Source organism: Dermacentor albipictus, chromosome 5 (genome assembly GCF_038994185.2).
Source record: "Dermacentor albipictus isolate Rhodes 1998 colony chromosome 5, USDA_Dalb.pri_finalv2, whole genome shotgun sequence".
Taxonomy (NCBI): domain Eukaryota; kingdom Metazoa; phylum Arthropoda; class Arachnida; order Ixodida; family Ixodidae; genus Dermacentor; species Dermacentor albipictus.
Window position 1 is genome coordinate 101,098,024 of NC_091825.1, and position 22,258 is coordinate 101,120,281.

Below are 22,258 nucleotides of genomic sequence, written 5' to 3' on the forward strand. Positions count from 1 at the left end.
ACATAGCGCTGTTTCCGCGTCGTACCTCTGTCTCTTGCACCTCTTTGTGCGCTAAATACCTAAAATTTATAGAATACCAACATGCCCAAACCTATACGCTATTTCAATGTAAACATGAATACGTCTAGCTCGATGAGCGCGGAAACTCGCTGTGAAAATGCTGGAGTTAGGAATGGCGGCAGCAACCACGAGCCAATTGACGTCCTCTTATCTGTCGCTTTAACGCGAACCAAACATCGAAAGCACAGCGCATACGAAGCTATCGGCGCTACGCGCACTCTGAAAACATTGCAGATTGCTTTGAAGGTGAGGCCCGTGCGGTCGCGCACTTTTGCCACGTCGCAGATCACTTTCAAGACACACGAGCGCCGGCAACGCGTCCCTGCGGCGTCCGCTACAAGGCGCGATTTTTAGTCAGTGACACAACGAATTCCGTCGCCCAGTGGTCTCCGCGACGTCGTGGGCTCACCGCGACTGGATTCCAACAAGTTGGTCGTCGCTCAGTCGCAGCGATTGGCGCGATGTGGGAGGAGCAATGTGTGTTTCACTGCGCGTTGGTAGCTCTGTGGAGCAATGTCGCGCGTCAATTCTAGCTATGTTTGGGGCATACCCACCAGCGTTTGCGGCTTAGGAGTTTCCAACATTTTTTTTTCTTTTCCTTACACAATTCGTTTGAAAGGAGAAGCTGCACGCTATCCAGACCGGGAGAAGGACGCCGCTTCAACATATATAAGGCATGTACCCACTTGATCGCAGCCGTCGTCAACCTCTTCATCTCTACAAATCGCGCCAGCTGCTTATATACATGCACACTCAACAGTAGTTTGTTCTTCTGCAAAAGCAAATACTCATCCAGCAAAAAAAAGTTGCGGCTTCTATAGTAACAACGAAACTAGAGTGTACTAAACGGAACCACCCCACCGGCGCCGCGCAAGCCGCACGCTCATACTTGCGCTGTTGTGAAGCGGCTCACTCACCGTATCTGCAAGCTGTCGTAAAGTCTCAACGCTTTTAAACGTTAAAAATGGTGTACCTTTTCTATTATCGAATAAAAATAGTAACATTGGAATATTTTACTAGTTTCCATGTTGTTTTTATTTAACGATGTAGGCATGGATATTTTGTGAGCAGGAGGCAACCTTGCGCATCGCTGCGACGGATATCGCGCTGCCGCAAACGCATGTGAAAGCTGTGAGCGAAAAACGCTCTGCGACGTGCGCGGCAGAACGATTTTTTTCGCCCCAATCGCGCCATGTGAAACAGCCTAAACACATATACTATGACGTCCGCTATTCGCATAGCCAACGCCGTAGTAGACAACGTGGTTGTCTCCACTCTATACGAAGTGGTGTGCGAGGTAAAACCCCCTCAATTTTCGAAAAGTAGCGCCGTTCTTAGATGTTTCCGCCACCCCGCTTCTCCCCGACGTTACCTCCTCCACGCCTCCTGTAGCCCCAGCCTCCTCCGTTCCCCCATTGGCCAATCTGTGTGACGTGGAAGCAGAAGCCACGCTTTTGTACATTTATTGCTCTTTCCAGCGTTCTCCGACCGCCATTGTTGGCCCTGCGCGACGAAAGCACGCGCAAACGGACTGACTGATCGAGTGCGTTAGCGGAACAAATCGAGGTGTTAGGGAAGAGAACTTAATTCTGATGCCGTGATGCGTCGCTTTCGGTTGCTGCAACCGACTTAGCGACGGCAAAGGGCTTCTCTGTATTGTATTTCTTTGTTAAATTTCATTTACTAGTTGTAACAATGTGTCACAATTTCGTATTATTGATGGCGCCTCCAAGTCACCAAAGCGGCAACGGGAACGCTTGTAATGTGACGTGCTCTCCAGAGGCTTCTGTTAGCCGTACATGTGCCCTCCTGAAGCAGTACCTGTAAAAAAAAAAAAAAAACTCTATCGTCGCGATTACCAAAGCACCCCGCAACGAAAAAAGCGCCTCGCGACTGGTGCAACATACCGCGCCCGTGCGAGGAGAATTATGGAACACCAACGGGGAATCTCTCCACGGGCCTCTTGCATTTCGCCTCTATCCCGCGGCTGCTGCCGGACGGGTCCTCAATATTGGAGGCATGCTCAGTGGCTACTCGCATGTTCTGTGTGCAGGATTATAATGTACGAGAAAGGCCGCAAAGGAGCGCAGGCCCGCTGATAAGTATTTACATTTTTACTGCTTAACGTTAACATTTTTATGCGTCCGATTACGTAAATGGGTATCGCATGCGTCATACGCACTGTAAGTGAACCTACGAAACCACGTACATATACTTACACGCTGTCAAAACCTGAAACTCTGGTAATTACGCGCATGCATAATTGCACGACGACGTATGCACGCGGTGTTCTGCATGCAGAACACCGCGTGCATACGTCGTGTTTCAGCAGCACGAACTCTCAACGTGCGCGTGCTTTACGCCTTAAATAATGGTCCTTTTTTTTATTTTTTTCCGCACTTCCAACAGGACCTTCTTAAGGCCAGTTACCGACTAACGAAGCAAAATCTCGATTGAAAAAACTGCTCCGCAGGGCTCGAACCAACTTTTCCGCGGATTTCCTCCGGTAGCGTGTTAGCCGTTGTCTGCTATGCCAGGGCCTGCACGGGCGGCGCCACCGTCGAGGCCACGCCGAGCGTAGGAAGAGAGAAGTGGTTGGCGCTACTTTTGGAGACTGGGGGGTTTTAGTGCCAGGAGGACATCTAGGCAACCTAGCGGCCACCGGAGAAGCACACCCCTCCTCCCTCGCCTGACCTCCCTGCGCCGCGCACCGCGGAGAAGGCATGCATCTGGGCGGCGTTCCTCGCTCGCGCACGCGAGATTCAACCGCGTTCGCCGGCTCCCCTTCGCATGCTTTCAATCATACGGAACCTCCCGGCGACGGCGACGGCAGAAGTGCGCCTGGAGAGTCCATGTAATTACTATCACAATAAAAAGGAAGCCCGAATTCAAAATTACGTAGGATTTCACTGACGCAGCCACAACGTGATGCGTGAAACATCTTGTGTGGGCTGCAGAGGGCGTACGCTTGTAGCTAAGTAGCAGACACACGAGGTACAGCAACAAACACTGAAGCCCAGCTTACTTCTCGTTCGCTGAGAATTGCATTGCCGGCTTAAAAAAAAAACATTATCCGCAGTTGCACACCTTGACAGGTACTTCAAGAGCAGGATGAAGCGCGCACCAGTGTAGATGGTATGCAACATGTTATCAAATACGCATAAAATCTAGTCTTGGATATGTACCAGCGATGTAGCAAACTTCTCGTTTTCAGGATTTTTTTCTGTTCTTTTTCTCAAATACAAACGTTCATTTCAAGATATATCCGAACTCAAAACGGATGCTCCTCATATAGATAAACCTGAATAAAGTTCATATTCCTACATTCCACGAGTATCCGCGCAGGCAATTTCTTAACGTGTCTCGTAGCAAGCTAGGCTTTTATATAGTGAGTGTGTGATGAGAACGCATGTCTATGAGGGTGAGTTCTCCCGGTCTGATTACCCCATGCCAGACGAAGTAACCACACGAAGGTCAAGCTGCAAAAGGCACTTTTTCCGTCACCGCGCCCATATACCGACACATTCTCAGTTTCGACTTTCTGGATCATGCCGTTATCCGACGACATGACATCCCGTTGTCAGCTCGGTTCACCTCCGAAGTACGTATGTAATCCTCGATCCTTCAAGTTTAATATTCGATCACCAATCACTCACGTTTTCTGTCTTCCTGGCTATGTAGGAACTAGCCGATGCTAGTACTAACGAAATCAAGTATACAATATATTCCCCATCTTTATAAGACCATGGTAAATAAACTAATCATGCGCTTTCAGGACCCAATAATGGGACGTGTGAGATGCCGAAAATTCTGAAGCATTTGTTTCCCAAAAATTATTTGCGGAATGTCCGCGCAGCTAGATCTAGCAATAAGGTAACCTGCCTTTAAAGGCAGAGTACAGCTATACCAGTATATACAAAGCAGCGGTCTATTACAAATAGCTTTATTCATGAATACCATAAGCTACTTTCTCATTGAAGTCCTGGATAACATCATCCATACAACCAGTATTTCTTTTTTCACTTTAGCAGAAGAAGTTGCAGAGTCTCTTATGTTATCTCTTAAGACCACTTGAAGGCGAAAGCCAAAGTGCCGATGCATTAAACATGGACACATCACGTGCACATCCCCTCTTAATTCGCTTAGCGTACTTCGCTTAGTCATTCCTCTTAATTCCAAAGATTGAGGGTTCGACTCCCACTCAAAGTTGTGAGTTCGAGTGCCTTAATTAACTCTATCTTAACTAACTGCGCCCTAATTAACTTCAACTTCATTAACATCAAATGCCCTGCGTTTGAGGGCCTTAAATAATTAGATCCTAATTATACTTTCACCTTAATTACCTACGCCTTTATTAGCACCAAAGGTGGTGGGGTTCGACGACCACCAAAGGCTAAAAAAAATTATGTGGTTTTACGTGCCAAAACCACTTTCTGATTATGAGGCACGCCGTAGTGGAGGACACCGGAAATTTCGGCCACCTGGGGTTCTTTAACGTGCACCTAAATGTAAGTACACGGGTGTTTTCGCATTTCGCCCCCATCGAAATGCGGATGCCGTGGCCGGGATTTGATCCCGTGACCTCGTGCTCAGCAGCCTAACACCATAGCCACTGAGCAACCGCGGCGGGTACCACCAAAGGCTGAGGGCTCGGCTTTGACCAAGGATCGTGGGTTCGATTCCCACCAAAGTTCCAGGATTTGACTTCGACCAAGAGTCCTAGGTCCGACTGCCACCAATGGTAGGGGGTTCGAGTGCCTTAGTTAACTCCATCTTAACTTCTTCTTCTTTACCACCAAAGGTGATGGTTTCGACTCCCACAAATGGCCGTGGTTCGACTCCTACGAAAGGTCGAGAGTTCGTAGCCTTAATTAAGAGCAAAGGTCATAGGTTCAGCTCCGAACAAAGGTCGAGGGCTCGTAGCCTTTTTCCACCTTTCGTGTTGTCGACGCGTTTTCGCTCAAGGTTGACTGACTGGTGAGACATATAAGGCTTTCGCCCTAAGAAGGACTTACGCGGCTCTCAACAGCAGCGTTAGCCTTGACCAGCTCTAAAGCCGGTCACGTTGAATCGCACACAAAGGCTTATGTCTTGAATATTCAATGTCGAATTAGTGATAAGTGCGAGAGAAATGTGTTAACATTATGGTGCATTTCTTTGAGGTCCGGCATCCATCATTTCAACTGTAGTCCCAACATTGGCAAGTGCTGTTGAGGAACTTGTTCGACACGCCTTCTGCCTTTTTGAGGAGCGAAGTGCGGTGGTGCTGCGCAAACTAGCGTCAGTTGCATGGCACTTATGGCATATATATATATATATATATATATATATATATATATATATATATATATATATATATATATATATATATATATATATATATATATATATATATATTGTAGCGGGTAATATGCATGTGGCACTGTAGTTGTAGTGGGTAATATGCATGTGGCACTGTGCGGACTGCCACCGCTGCGGCGCGAGACACGAGCGCGGGTTGTTGGTGCGAAGCGCTAGGACTCGTATCTAGAGCTACCTGCGATCCCTCGAACGAGCTACATAAACCCCACTTCATTTGGTGGAGCTGCGGGGTAACCTCAAAAACTGGAACTCCGAAGCCGGACGCTACCGACTGCTGCGACCATGCCTGACGAAACCACCCAGGAAGATGCACCCCAGCCTCCGACGGTCATCGTTTCCGGTGCATTGCGCCAGCGTGATCCTGCCATCTTTAGCGGCACCGATGATCATGACGTGGAGGATTGGTTGTCATCTTACGAAAGGGTGAGCCAGCATAACAAGTGGGACGACGTCACAAAGTTGCACAATGTGCTGTTTTACTTAACCGGCGTCGCGAACCTCTGGTTCCGAAACCACGAACACGATTTCACAACGTGGAGCAGATTCAAGACAAGTTTCACAGAAGTGTTCGGGCGCCCCGCTGTGCGCAAGCTTCGCGCAGAACAACGCTTACGGGGGCGCGCGCAACATCACGGTGAAACGTTCACAAGTTACATCGAAGATGTCATTGACCTGTGTAAGCGCGTGAATCCGTCAATGGCGGAACAGGACAAGATCAAACACATTATGAAAGGCATTGATGAGGACGCATTTCAAATGTTGCTAGCGAAGGATCCGCGTACGGTGGCCGAAGTTATCAACTTGTGCCAAAGTTTTGACGAGCTACGGAAACAACGCATCTTAGCTCGGCGCCCACCGCCTACGGAAGATTCGTTAGCAGCATTGGTTATTGGCGACAACCACGCAACTTTGCTGACGCAAATAAAAGAATTTGTGCGCGAGGAGGTCGCGCGACAGCTCTCGATTTTGCCGACCACGGAGAAGCCTTCTCAATATTTGGCTCCAGCGATCCGACAGGTAATTCAAGAGCAAGTGACCGAAGCTCTTCCACCTCCGTGTCAGCCGGCTCCCGTGGCCGCGCCTCTGACGTATGCTGAAGCCGCTGCACGGGCGCCTCGTCTGCCGGGATTCTCTCCTCCGCCTTCAGCGCCTCTCCAGCCGGTGTTCTCTCATCCGCCCTCGCCTCGCCAGCAGGTCGCTCCCTTTTTCAGCGCACAGCAGCAAGGCACAAATCCTTGGCGTACTCCTGACAACCGCCCAATATGCTATGCCTGCGGTACACCGGGACATGTAGCGCGCTTCTGCCGCCGGCGCTTGCCGGCCTTCGTGGGCACCGCGCGACCACCCAGCTCCGGATTCCGACCATACCGTATGCCTCAGCGACCACCATCGGAAGTCTACGCTGCTGATGACATACCAGCACCGCAGTCACAGCTCTACAATACTCGTCGCTCGCCTTCCCCTCGTCGGCGCTCACTCTCACCCATGCGTCGTAGGCCCAGTGCCAGTACTACTGAGGCGGAAAACTGATTTCCGCAGTTCCTGAGGCACGAACTGCGTCATCGTCGGAACATCAAAGTCCTCGTTTTTCCCCCGCTAACGTTATTGAAGTGTCTGTTGATAGCATCAAATGTCTTGCCCTCGTCGATACAGGTGCTGCTGTATCTGTGATTAGTGAGAAACTTTGCCGTAAATTACGGAAAGTGACCATGATGCCTTCGGTATTATTGCTTAGAACAGCCAGTGCACAGCAAGTTCAGCCAGTCGCTATGTGCACTGCCAGGGTGTTGATTCGAGACATTTTGTATCCGATTGATTTCTTTGTGCTAACTTGTTGCTCCCACGATGTGATTCTCGGTTGGGATTTTCTGTCGCGCCATCACGCCGTCATTGACTGTGCACGTGCTGAGGTTCAGTTCTCCGTTCTGTGCGATATGCCATCTCACGACGTTAAAGTTCATGATGTTACCAGGATCTGTGTAGCTTCCGATACTGACCTTCCCCCTCACAGCGCGGTATTTGTCCCTCTTTCATGCGCATCGCTTGCCGAAGCGACGGTCATGTTTTCACCCGCTGCCGTCTTCATTCGCCGCCAGCCTATATTGTTGCCTTTCGCTCTCCTCACGGTGCACCATGGGGCTGCAGAAATACTGATTTCTAACCCAAATTCGTACACTTTGGCTTTGCACTGTGGCGAGACTATTGGTACCATCCAGACTGTGGACGCTGACGTTATTGTGCATTTCCCTGTTCCCGACGACGTGGATACTGCCAACGTAACAGCACTGGCACCCCATGTGCCATCTAACCGAGTACCACCGGATGTTTTTTGTCGCTCTATTGCCGCTGACCTCGAGCCGACACAACGTGAGCGGCTTATTACTCTTTTAAATGATTTTCACGCCTCTTTTGACTGCAACCAAGCATCATTAGGCCGCACAAGTACCGTCTCTCACCACATTGATACGGGACATCACGCACCATTACGCCAGCGTCCGTACCGCGTGTCATCCACCGAGCGTCGTGTCATCGCCGAGCAAGTTGAAGACATGCTTGAACGTGGTGTTATCAAGCCATCCTGCAGCCCTTGGTCATCTCCTGTAGTACTCATTAAGAAAAAAGATGGCTCGATTCGTTTCTGTGTGGACTATCGTCGCCTCAACAAGATTACACGAAAAGATGTCTATCCTCTACCGCGCATAGATGACGCCTTAGATTGTCTTCATGGTGCCGAATTCTTTTCTTCTTTGGACTTGCGATCGGGCTATTGGCAAGTGCCAGTGGATGAATCCGACCGCTCCAAGACAGCTTTTATTACGCCTGATGGCCTGTATGAGTTTACCGTAATGCCATTCGGCCTCTGCAATGCACCCGCGACATTCGAAAGGATGATGGACAATCATCTACGAGGCCTCAAATGGAAGACATGCTTATGTTATTTAGACGACGTGGTAGTTTTCTCCCCTGATTTCACCACTCACCTCTCTCGTCTACGCGAAGTCCTTACTTGCCTTACCACCGCTGGCCTTCAACTTAACTTGAAAAAGTGCCGCTTCGGAGCCCGCCAGCTGACCATACTTGGCCATGTTGTGTCCAAAGACGGCGTCCTTCCCGACCCTGACAAACTTCGTGCTGTCGCAGAATTTCCGCGGCCGACTACAGTGAAAGAGCTCCGCAGTTTCGTCGGTCTTTGCTCTTATTTTCGCCGCTTTGTGCGCAATTTTGCCTGCATCATCGCTCCCCTGACGAAGCTCCTGGCTGGCTCTGGTGACCTTCGCGACTGGACTCCGGCGTGTGACCAAGCCTTCACCACTTTGCGTCGTCGGCTTACCTCACCGCCTGTTCTACGCCACTACGACCCGAGTGCACCGACTGAAGTTCATACCGACGCCAGCGGCGTTGGTCTTGGGGCCGTCCTTGCACAACGGAAGCCTGGCTTTGCAGAATATGTGGTTGCATATGCGAGTCGTGCTCTCACGAAGGCAGAATCCAATTATTCTGTCACGGAAAAAGAATGTTTAGCTATTGTTTGGGCATTAAACAAATTTCGCCCTTACTTGTATGGCCGTCCGTTCGACGTTGTGACAGACCACCACGCGCTCTGCTGGCTTGCGTCACTGAAAGACCCGTCGGGGCGTCTTGGACGTTGGGCTCTTCGGATCCAAGAATTTGACATTCGCGTCATTTATCGATCCGGGCGCCAACATTCTGATGCAGATGCGCTCTCCCGTGCGCCCATGCGATCCGACGAAAGGCCACCTTCATCCACAGAGTGCCCGGTTGCTACGCTTGCTGTTACTGACATGCCGTCTGAACAGAGAAAAGATCCGTGGATTGTTTCTCTTATTGACATTCTTAGCAGTTCTTCAACGTCTACATGCCCTCGAGCCATTCGTCGCCAAGCCACCCACTTCGTGCTACGGGACGCCATCTTGTACCGCCGAAACTATCAGCCCGACGGTCGCAAATGGCTACTAGTCATCCCTCGCCATTTGCGTTCCGACGTATGCACGTATTTCCATGCAGACCCACAACAAGCTCATGCTGGCGTCCTGAAAACCTACGAGCGGCTCCGCCAGCGGTACTACTGGCGCGGCATGTATTCTTATGTCCGCAAATACATTCGGTCATGTGCAGCCTGTCAGCGACGCAAGACATCTTCTCATACGACAGGCCCTCTGCAACCTTTACCGTGTCCTGCACGTCCTTTTGATCGGGTTGGCATCGACCTTTATGGGCCTCTTCCATGCAGTGCTACCGGAAATCGTTGGATAATTGTCGCAGTAGACCACCTGACAAGATATGCTGAGACTGCTGCACTTGCTTCGGCTGCTGCTCGCGACGTCGCCGCATTCATCTTACGGCATTTCGTCTTACGGCACGGCGCACCGCGAGAACTGCTCAGTGACCGAGGCCGTGTCTTATTGTCCGAAGTTATTAATGAGCTACTCGCCGCGTGCCGCACTATTCACCGCACCACTACGGCGTATCACCCACAAACTAACGGTCTAACGGAACGATTCAACCGCACCCTTGGGGACATGCTCACCATGTATGTTGCGTCGGATCATTCCAATTGGGACGATGTCCTCCCTTTTGTGACGTACGCATACAATACCGCCGTTCAGGCTACCACAGGCTTCTCACCATTTTTCCTTCTTTATGGGCGTGAACCATCCACTACCCTCGACACCGTACTACCATATCACCCGGATGCCTCTGAATTCACCCCTCTTTCCGAAGTTGCTCGCCATGCTGAAGAGTGCCGCCAACTGGCTCGCTCGTTCACGTCGGACACCCAAGGAATACGCAAAGATCGCCACGACAACGATCAGCCCACACAGTCCTTCGCCGTGGACTCTCACGTCTGGCTTCGGCTGCCCTTCCAAGCTCCAGGCCTTAGCCCAAAGCTTGCCCCGAAATATCAAGGTCCGTACCGGATCGTCGCGTGTACTTCGCCTGTGAATTATGTGGTCGAACCGGTGACGCCATCTTCGGACAAACGCCGCCGTGGCCGCGAGACTGTTCACGTCAGCCGCCTGAAGCCGTACCACGACCCCCTTATCGTATCATCGCCTTAGGTCGCCAGGATGGCTCCTCTTCGCCCCGGGGGAAGTTGTAGCGGGTAATATGCATGTGGCACTGTAGTTGTAGTGGGTAATATGCATGTGGCACTGTGCGGACTGCCACCGCTGCGGCGCGAGACACGAGCGCGGGTTGTTGGTGCGAAGCGCTAGGACTCGTATCTAGAGCTACCTGCGATCCCTCGAACGAGCTACATAAACCCCACTTCATTATATATATATATATATATATATATAGTCATAAATTAGGCCCCTCGGTTAACCCCTTTTCTTCTCGTGTACACACACACACACACACGTATATATATATATATATATATATATATATATATATATATATATATATATATATATAGATAGATATATATATATGTGTGTGTGTGTGTATGTGTGTGTGTGTGTGTGTGTGTGTGTGTGTGTGTGTGTGTGTGTGTGTGTGTGTGTGTGTGTGTGTGTGTGTGTGTGTGTGTGTGTGTGTGTGTGTGTGTGTGTACACTTTCGCACTCCACAGCACAGCATGTTTTGAGATTTGGGCGCGGGCCCATTGCAGTTAACGTGGAGAATCTACGTTATCAGCTAAATGTGTCAATCATTCCGAAGAAAATAAAAGCAGTTAGCTCATCCACAGTCCGTCATCCACCCTTCTACTGCTGTTGCAAAGCTGCTACTGCTGCTCCCCTCAAAGGACGATAGAGCCACCGCTAGAAGTGCCCTTGTCGGAGCTGGAGTTACACTGCAAGGTGCTTGTAGTTAGAGCCCTAACCGACGCGTTTGAGCCACCGCGACAAACGTTGCTATCGCTGCCGATAATTCGCCGAATCGACTGGCTATCTATTTGTGCTCACCAATTTACATGGCCATAATAAATTAATCATGCCGAAGATATGTTTTTGTTGTGGTTGTGTTTTTGTATTCCATGAGCCTTACAGGTGTTCCTTGAGCAGAAACAACCGTGCAAAACATTTGTTGCTACGTATGCCTGAGACATATTTTTTCGTAACAGCATGACACAAAAGTACAATAATTTATTAAGAACCGACTGCAGTTGCTTTCCAAGAAGGCGAGTTCCATGGCTCGAGAGGTGGTTATTTGTGGCACTGTATTGCAGAAGAACCATTAGAGATGAGGCGTTCATTACTATTGTGCTAGCGCGTGCCTGCCTTTGTTTTTATTTTATCTTTTGTTGCGCTCACACATGTACACATGTTGGCACGCGATTTCATAAATTTCTTTAAATGAGTTTTTTATCAATGCGTGCAGAAAACCTGCGTACGCCTTCAATATACATGTTGCATGTTCCTTTTATTTTAACGCATGAAATTTATTTATTTTCAATTGTATACCACGCGAAACATATGAAGTAACAAGTTATAGAGCATTGCGGTGGTCTCTTAGTGGCGTTATCTCACATCAAGAAAGCGAAGTGCATCATGCACTGTCATCGCCCTCTACTTTTACGTAATATAAAGAATGTTTTCTGAAGTTTGCCTCAATAAAGAATGTGCTTACTAGCCTGATTAACTATACGGTAAACATGTCGTGCATGGCACTGACATATGCATGTGTACATCTCTGACGGCTGAGACGAAAGGTTATTGAAAAAAAATATTATTACTTCCGATTCACCATCGCTTGCCGGCAACATGGTCTGTCTGGCTAGTATTTCGCAATATTGTGGCCCGCATTGTATAACTTTCCGGAAAGTTTCGTGTTCCGAAAATTGTTTGCCCTGGCGAGTGCCTTTGCAAAGGAGGTCCCCACCGTAAAGCAAAGTTTGCATGTAGACTTCCTATGCCGTGCCTTACCCGTATACGTGGGAGCCGAGCGATACTTCGGGCCCCATTTCCGGAAAGACCATTTCGGGGCCCCCATGCGGCGTCTCACCGGAGGTGCAGTCTCTCAAGCGATAGTGTCTCTGTCTTCGACCAGAGAGGCAGCGTCTCAACGACAGCGCTCCTCTTCACAGAAGAAAGAATGCGGGAACGCTTCTCTTACCGCCGTGCACTATGCGTGGTACCACCGGTACAACCGCACGATGGTACCATACCACTGTGCGATTTTTGCCTCTGTGTTGCACTGCACCATCTTCGGGATCGACTAATGAGAACTGTTATACAGTCCTGAGCGCTCGCCACCATAGAGTTTCATACAATAATTACTAGAGGGAACTGTGGCCCTAGTGTCCACGAAAGCTGCAATGAGAGCGGTTGTACCAGCATGGCAATTATGGGAATTACATGGATTTGCCTAAACTTTGCCTTTCTAGCTTCAAACGGCTTTGTGGCTTTGTAAACACGTAATTTTCAACAATGTACTGCGTAATAAACAATAAAATAAACATAATTAAAATTGTCCGATGGCAGGAGTCGAACAAAAGAACTATAATAGCACAGAAGCCTGCTATTCATACCATTAAGCCACGAACGCAGGCGTCGCCAAACGAATGAAACTCCATTATGAATTTATCGCGGGCATGCCAGTGCCTTGAAATGCTTGGCACGTATCGATTTGGCCACCTGGACACGCTCAATCATTGCAATGAATATAAATTGTGCGTGCTCCCGCCGTCTTCTGCGCATGGAAGGGTATAGATGTATATAGTGTTATATAAAAAGCCACAAGAACGTCTGAATCCACAAGCGCGAAGATCAGACAAGTCCATCTACTTCCCATCATTCCCATGGCGGTACAACGACTGCAGCGCCTGAGTTCCCTCTAGTAATTATTGCATGAAACTCTATGTTCGCCACAGCTCACATTTCTCACTTCCCCCTGCTCCCCCGCCACCTTAATTGCTGTTGCCGTCGCCATCGACCACTGCCTCCTCCTCCTCCTCCTCCTCCTCCTCCTCCTCCTCCTCCCCCCGGGGCTGCGCAACCCCTTCCATAACTTGTTCACTATATACAGGTGGGGGTGCGCTGCATCGGGCGGAACTAACGCGAGAAGGAAAAGTGAGCACTTTATTAGATGACGCGACAGAGAAAACAAAAGAAAATCAGCGACGATTTAGCGGTAAGTGCGAGAGGAATGTGCCAGCATTACCTCGCACCTCTTTGAGATCCCGGATCCATAACTTAAACTGCGTTCACCACATTGCAAAATGTTATTTAAAAGCTCACTCGACACACGTGCTGCCTCTTCGAGTAGCGAAGTGCAGGAGGTATATACATGAACGACAATAATGGAAACCGAGGGGCCCGATTTTTATTAGTCATGTCATAAGAAGGCAATAAACAAAGACACCAAGGACAGTATAGGGGCAATTACTTGTACTTATTACCTTTTTTTGTATTCTGTGCGTGCATTATTTTAACTCTGTGTAATTCCTCATCTGTTGATATGCTCATCGCAGTACACATCACGGCCGCTTGTGTGTGTTTGTGACTATTTCAAACTCGTTGTGGTACAACGTGCATTTTCCCTTTATATTTATATCTTCATGGGTGTACAGGACCATGTTCTGTGGATTTCTGACCCTATGACGTGATTTCTATTCATTTTTTACATATAATTTTTAGATAGTTGTTTCCGTTATGCGAAAAGAACCAGCCATCACCATTATAAGGTGACTACGTCTTTTTCTTCTATTGTCATTTTAATAAAAAAAATGGCTGTGGCTTAGGTAAGGTTAAGCCCAGGATGCGAAGCATACTAGCCTTTATTTTAGTTGTTGAACCACTGTTTAGCCTGGTGAACTGCTGTTGCTTGGCTATATTTGGTTCGGCTAGACGAAGAAACAACTCATGCATTACTGCTTCGCCTTCAAGAGTGGAACGCGACAGCGTTCCCGTCGACCCGCCAAGGGGTGTAAGACAATGGGCTACAGGGCAGCGACTACGCGCCCCGCATTGGACGCGGTGAGCGTCGAGCAAAGCAGCGTTCGGCGCGGCAACGAAATGTGCGCCTGAGCAAGAGACGCACGCCTTAGAAACAGCTCGTTTCTAAGGCAACACCGCATTCACTAGAGGCGCTTTTGTACCGCTTTGAAGCATCGTACTAGTGGCTCAGTGGTAGCGTCTCCGTCCCACACTCCGGAGACCCTGGTTCGATTACCCACCCAGCCCGTCTTGCAAGAGTTGAGCCAAAGCCACTTCTCCTCTGTCGTGACGTCACGGTGTCACGTGGTTTCAAGGCGACACCGCCGCACCTGAGGAGCTGGGTTGAGCTCTCGTAATATGCTTCGCATAAAAAGAAAATGAACATATCGTAATTTATAGGCATGGAGTAGTAAAGTAGCCCCTCTAGCGCTTTATGCGCGATTCAGGTAGTAGTCAGTGTTCTTTGATTTTAGTGCAGCGACTAATAAGTCAGAATGTTTGAAAACACTATTTAGCACAAAATAGCCAGCAGATAAACAGCTCTTTCTTTTTTTTTTTTTTTGAAATCGCATGTAGGGTATTGCAGAATTGGGCCTTTGTGAGATGTATAGCCTGGACATGGGGGAATTCTATCCACGAGAAATCACAATGTCCAATGGTTAATTGAAAAGATGTACTAGTTAAGGTCTTAATTATTCGCTTTACGTCAAATCTTCCAAATGTGAAGTAGTAGCCGAGCAGTATTAAAGTTACGTCAGCTTAAAAAGAAAGCTTTAACCTAACGCCACCACTGAGGTAATTGTCCCCAAATTTCGATAACAAGTGTTCCGTGTTCCGATTAGGGTGGTCCTCCTGACGCACACTGTTTAGAAACTTACTGCAACTTCTAAGCTAAGCTGAGCCAACTGCAATACCCATGCCGCGTATGTAATGGCAAAACAGTTGTATGAAAACAGAACGTAAAACAGGTGTAGTACTTTTATTTATTTCCTTTCTAATAAGCATTCATCGCGATTAGCTTTAAGAGAGCACTCTCAACCAGACATACCAGACTGTAAATCTATATCAGTAAATGATCCCAGCGAATCTTCGGTGTTGTTTGTCCATAGTCTTCGATCTCTTGCAGAATTTGTGGGTGCTTAGGATAAACTGAAAAACAACACGAACAAGCATCAGATAATGGTCAATAGCAAACACTTGGCATTGCTCTCTCTTTAAACTATTATTGACCATTTTAAGATGAAAGAAAAACAAAGGAAAGACAACATTGAAACCTAAGTAATATTTTTGTCGAGCAGTGCACTTGTTGTTAAGAATAATGCCTCCAGTAGCGACACAAAAGTATGCTCCTTGACAACTCTGAGCCTATCTTGCCAGCATTAATATATTTACTTGCTCTGGTATTTATATTTGTGCCCCTTGCCTAACGTATACAGTACAATAAGCTAAGTAAACGTAAGTCACATACATTTTGATGCACTGCCGTCAGCTTGGTGGCTGCGCTTTACGATGAACCAGCGGGTGCAGCACTGCAGTTAAAAAAAATGAACATAAGTACAGCCCCATGACAAAGCCCCAAGACAAAGGAGAAACACTGCATCTTTCGGACGTTTTATCTCTTTACACCTCATTCTTCGTATTTGCACATTTATTGAAATTAATTGTTTTAATTCAGCTTACAATAAACATGTATAACTTCTAACATGCATACACGCGCATTGGCCAGCCATGAAAAGGACACGTGTTCAATTGCACCGTTAAGAGAGCTACTTGGAATCCTTTCTGCCGAAGACCAGCGTTGTGCGCGGCTTTGGGTGCACGTTAAAGAATCCTACGTAGTCAAATTTCAACCGGACTCCTCCACTACGGCGGGCCTCTTAATCATATCGTGGTATTGACGCGTAAAAGAACCAAGATTAACTGGTTAGCTTTAAGGCCAGTGTGTTGTTGAACTACCTGCCTACCTGCGTCATTTCTGACCGTGTATTTTCCAAAGGATGAATTCGATGTCCTTGATTAAGATGTTTCTATATGGCATGCTTGTTAAATATGGTTACTCCACCCTCCTCTCTGTAACGACTCTTGATAGGTCGCTGACTTTTTCCACTGACTTTTTCTAACACGCTGCAGGGAAGAGCGTTTTTAGATTTTGGAAAGTGCAGGTTGGTCCTCATTTCCGTGATTACTCCTGTATGGACTTTCCAGTTTGAAGTCCTGCAAACTTCATTTCCACGGGATTTCGGATCATTATCGTGATATTCATTGGCTGATGCATTCCGTTAAAGCAACTGACTATTGTATTAATGGGCGTATGTGAAGTGTGCAATTCTTATTTGAAATGTGGAAGGCGTCGATATTTGTCTGGAATGTTCGATTTAAATTTTAACTGTACGAAATAAGCTAATGCGCACATCGCGGAACTTTTGTAGAATGGACAACCGGTTTTATTTGTGGGTGTTGCCGAAGCAATTTATTTAGCCTTTCTTGATCGGCAACCGAAGAGATTAAGTTCTTCAAAATCGACTCATGTTATTTCTTCGCAGAAGGAAAAAACGCAGAAAGGTGCACAATTCCCGTTCGACTTATTCGACTTGTTAGTCGATATTTTTAAGAGGCTACAGGAAACTAAGTAGCAGGTTTAGTGGGGCTGCTCTGCTCAACTAAAACGATAGGAGAACACTCACCCGGATGAGCTGCTAGAGGCACTGGTCGGTCCGGCACCAGAGGCGCCGAAAGACCTTGGTACAGCGGCTGCGGGTGCTGCGCCAAAGGAGCGGGTGCCCCAGCCGTGAGTGGCACCATATCCAGCAGGATATCCATAAGTGGTATAGCCACCGTGCGGAGAGTAATGGCCGTATTGGCCATATCCGCCGTACGGACCGTACCCACCGTACGGACCGTACCCACCGTACGGACCGTACGCACCGTACGGACCGTGCGAACCGTACTGGCCGTGCTGGTTGAAGCCATAGTGTCGACCGCCGTAGGGCACTCCGTGAGGCCAATATCCGCCGTTTGGCCAAGCTCCGTAAGCGCCACCCCATGAAGGTGCGTGGGCTCCAGGATAACCTGCGCCTCCTCCGCCAAAGTAGAAGCCATCACCTGCAGCAATTGCACAAGTTTGCCTCTTTTGAAAACAAAAACGACAAAAACGTTCAGAATCGAGCAAGCTGAATGGCTATAAGCCGTACTTTTGCAAGAGTGTAAAGTGAAAAGAGCTCTGAGTGCGAATTTAGCTTTCGTGCTCTATTAAAAGCTAAGCACCATGACCTTCATAATTTTCATGTTGAAGAGCCACATACGTATTATGGAATAACGTGTGTCAGCTCTAATAATGTTCCTGCGCTTGAAACCATATCTGAAATGACATACCGGAATATTGGAAATCGAAGCTGCAGAGGTTACAGGTACTTGTAATGTAATGTCTCCCGCTATCAACCTTAATGTTTTGGAATGAGGGATAAAGCTGTCCGTTTCCTCCATTTACTAAAAAATATATAAGCCTTCACGGCTTCAAAAATTTAGGTATTTTCTGTGCCCATCTTACGTATTCATTATTACTCCATTGCTATGCACTTACTGTTTGCAGATTTAAAGTAGGTTAGCGAAATATAAATATCTTATTCTTGGCCTTTCCCGTCGGCGTTACCGCCGTTGGGGGGGGGGGGGGGGGGGGGGGCTCTAATAAGTTCGGAGCTGGAAGACCAGCTCTGGGCCGTCCGGTGAGCCGAAGATGCCGCCCGAGTCCAAGAACTTCGAGCCGCCACCTGAGGCCACCACAACGAAAACTGCCGGACCATTCTTTTAAATACAGTTCAGTTTCTTCTTCAGGGCTGTTGCCGTTTTCCAGAAAGAGAGTAATTGCAAACGTTGTCTCGAACCTTACTGCCGTTAAGCGTTTGCTCATTTTTAGAATATTTATTAAATAGCTGCCAAGAATAAAAAGCGAGCGTCTTTTTGTGCTCAACGATGGTAATGTTTGTGAACCTCACTTTGACACAAACTGAGAAATATATTTATCGCTGGAATTGTTATCTCTACTCACTTTGTTACACGAATCAGCCTTTTTCTCTTCTGTAACGCTAGTATCGCGACTTCTGAACGACATCGACGCAAAAAATTAAGCAGGCATATTGCGTAAAAGAAACATGCTCGAAATGATCGAGTGCAATAATTAAAATTTAGTCATAAAAAACGCTAATCAACCTCGTCGTCGAAATATGCTTGCTCATTCTGTCTCATCTTTATCCTGCAAATCAGCATTTCCCAATATTGCGTGATCAAACGTGAAAACTGCAGCTCTTTTGGAACACTAAGTTGTTGGACATTCCTTGTCCATCGGATACACTGACGGTGTACTAATACAGAAGAGAGCGGAAGTGTTAACCTGATTAGCCTCGAGGATTTCTCTTTCAAGTATGCCTTCACATCTGCTTGCGATCTTGGTTTTATCGAAAAGTAGCGTAGAGCCAACATCCCTACAGTGAGCAGTTAGGAGCGCTGCGTTGCTCAGGACCTTTATAGGTTAATGCTCTCGCAGCACAAGGAAATACCGTCCCTCGCTCTTGGCTGAATGTTTCTACGGATCCCCCATACCTCTGAAGCGTTTTTTTTTTTTTGGAACAGTTTCTCTTTTAAGTCATTTGCACGTTCCGATGTTGCTGTAACCCGCACAAGTTTGTCCGTTTTATGTAGTGACGTCTGCAGGTGTGTCAGGCAATCTTTATAAATTTTATTTTATTTTTTTGTTCAAAATATTTGACATCAGCGGATGCGCAGAAACGCCCCTGGTGGTCGGTTTCTCAAAATGAACTCAGCTGTAAGTGAGCCTCTTTTCTGTCTTGGGCTCCTCTTTTCCAGCAACACTTTGCGCTCCCCTTTGCAAGATATAATTCAACTCTTTTGTTTTTTTACCTAGAGGAAAATACAGAACTTTGGCAAGTGTTTCGGTAGAACACTATTGATAAATAAGTAGATAATTGACTGACTTGCTGATTGATATACCGGGTCACCTATCCTTGAACATTCGGTCTGACTGCCAGTAGGGCGCAGTCAACCATAATCTTACTAATTGGTTGTGCCCATACTGCCCTGTCCTCTGCAAACGCTTGTTTTACCAAAGCATATTACAAGCATTAGGGTATATCAATATGCAACGTTCCTATCCCGCCTTGTATAACAAATGTCACATCTACTACTAACATCTCACGGTACTCGCAAGTATTGCTGCTTCACTTGGTGACGTCACGTCGGAAAGAGGTCTTACCGTTGTAGTTGCTGCCTACTCCCAAACTGGCGTGACCACCTAGCCTTGCGTCAAGGCCCGTTCCAATGCTGGCGGTGTAACCCGGGGCTCCATGGGGACCAACTTGGTCGATACCGGCCCGCAGCTCACCGTTGAGTGCACCTATGGCTCCCACATTGCTTCCGAGACGTCGATCCCTTCGTGCACTTGCCAAAGTGGCTGCGCACAAAACACCGTGTCGTTCAAGTATTACGTAGGTTACATGGCGGGCATGCTCAACAAAACTAAAAAGAAATGTAATAAAAGCTTATTTAGCGATCAGCTTATTCGTGTTAGACAAACTGGGTTCTTCTCATCGTGTGAGGCACGGCAAGGAACTACTAGCCGTCAACAACTCTCCGTTGGCATCTCTTCCACTCATTGATTTTCTAAACAGAAGCCAAATTCACATACCTCTTCGCTCGCAAGTGCTCTTAGCATCCACAGGCCGGCAACCTTCGCTAACAAGTATGTGTGACATCCCGATTAACTGACAGCATCTCTTCGGGACAGTTTTAGCGTAAGAACTTCTCTTATGAATATACGGCCTTGGCTTCCTGCCCACGGCTGCAAGATTTCAGACGCTTTCTTTATATCTTTGTAACTCATTCGTGATTACCCCCTAGTGTATTTAGCCACGCAATGACACGAATGGGGAATCGATCTCAGTAGCCTTTTCTTTACTTTAATAAATGCTTTAGGGTTAGTTAGGAGTATGAGGGGGGAAAGTGATTGTTTGTGTGGCATATATATATACATATATAGATCTATATATATATATATATATATATATATATATATATATATATATATATATATATATATATATATATATATATATATATATATATATATATATATATATATATATATATATATATATATAATTTCGTGCTACTGACGATGGACCGCCGACGGTTGCATTTCCCTCCTCGAAGGGGCAGGGCGTGTATCGAGTGCTCTCCTGAACAACATTTTGCAATGTGGCAAACGTGGTTTAAATCAAGGATCTGGGACGTCAAAAAGATGCCACGCCATGCTAACGCATTTCTCTTGTACTTATCGCTAAACCTGCAGTGATTTTTATGTTTATTATTTTTTTCGCTAAGTATGCCAGCCGTTATCCTGGTACCAAGAGTATTGAGCGTGCGTGGGATTGCTTTGGCACAATATTAGTTTTCTTACCTTATCCTAAATGTTGTTTCGGGTGCATAGTAAGCGTCGATCAGTGACGTCATAAATTACGCAAGTGTAACAGAAAAGTGGTGCTTCAGTTTGCACTGCGCAAATGAAAGTAATTTCTTCAGCTGTAGGTACTCCTCCAATAAGCGGTCATTTTCCGCAGAGAGGTCATTTCAGTGGGGTGTTCCTCTTCGTACTAGCATGGCTCGCATCTTCTCTGCAATGCCCTTTTAAAGTAAGACGCATTTGTTCTGTGCACATTCTGGGCCTGCTGACAAATACACTTTGTGGGTTAAGCCACCCACAAACAATCGGACCTTACTATTGACAGTTCCAAACAATGTATGGATCAGGCCTTCAACAGTCGTACAAATTTCGTTCTGTTTATGTCGGCTCTTTGTACGTTCAGTATACTTTCTTTATTTTAACGCAACCAAATATCGCGCATTATTTTCGTGAAAGATATGCAGCGCAGTTAAAGGTCAACTGAAACGAAATTTGACTTTGCCTGCATTGGTCATGAACGACTAGCATATACTATAAAGAAATCGTGGCTAAGCATCCGGGAGAGTTACTGATCATCAGAGGACGCATTTTTACGATATGGGCATGTTTATTTGAACAATAGAGATATGTTACTTTGACAAAGGCAGCTTTACCGGTCCCTCCAAATTCGCGAATTTCATGTTACTGTTCCACAGAAATTGTACAGTGTGTTTTTATTGGGGAATCAATATCGTTAGGTCCGAGATAAAAGCAAATCTCGAAAAGTATTGAAGGAGCTCCTTTAGGTGTGACCCTTCGCAAAGTGCGTAGGCATAAGAGCGTAACCAAGAAAGCTCCCCGGAGCAAGAAAGCTTCAGTGGTTCAGGTAGCGCAGACTTATCTTACCTGCCGACAGAAGACAGACAACGATGAAAGTTTTCATGTCTCCAACTGTGCTGGCGATACCGTGTTCCAAGTCAACCAGCTGCTCCAGGAGCGCAGAATAACGCGATTGGGGCACTTGGTTGCGTTTTTATTTCGAAAAGTTGCCATTATACGCACGATGGCATGTGCTCAACTACTGTTGTTCGTTTCTTTTCAAGCTGCTAAAGGTTAAGCACCTGAGAACGTGCGACAACAAAAAGAAAGAAAGAAAGGAAAAAAAGAAAAACGCGGGTGTGGGGCTGTTGCTAGCCCTTTAGTGGGTAGATTTGGAAGTTTTTTTGAGGCAAAAGACATTTGTTTTGTAACGAAATAAACCAAAAACAAACACGTAAAAAGAAAAAAAAAAGACGAAGCAATCTCATAGCTTTCTCTGCGTAGACGTCACTATTCCGAGAACGGTGTTCAAACTTGCGTTTGCAGTTCGCAGCAGGCGGCAACTCTCCACGCGGTGTTTCAGTTTCGCCTTTCTTTTCGGTGATCCGTCAATTTTTTTTCTTTTAAAAAACGCGCCTCTCTATCCTATTCAGCGACGAGCAAAG

At 47.0% G+C, this 22,258-nt stretch overlaps 1 protein-coding gene across 1 annotated transcript; it reads right to left on the reverse strand.

Annotated features, from left to right (window-relative positions):
* Positions 1–15,283: 15,283 nt before the first annotated feature.
* On the reverse strand, positions 15,284–21,829 carry LOC135907540 (keratin-associated protein 19-2-like). The gene is made up of 5 exons (XM_065439225.2): positions 21,681–21,829; positions 19,590–19,787; positions 17,008–17,425; positions 15,792–15,852; positions 15,284–15,472 (listed from the first exon to the last, which is right to left on the reverse strand). Exons 1-4 carry the CDS (start codon positions 21,715–21,717, stop codon positions 15,828–15,830), a joined length of 678 nt encoding a protein of 225 aa, XP_065295297.2. The 5' UTR covers positions 21,718–21,829; the 3' UTR covers positions 15,284–15,472; positions 15,792–15,827.
* Positions 21,830–22,258: the final 429 nt, after the last annotated feature.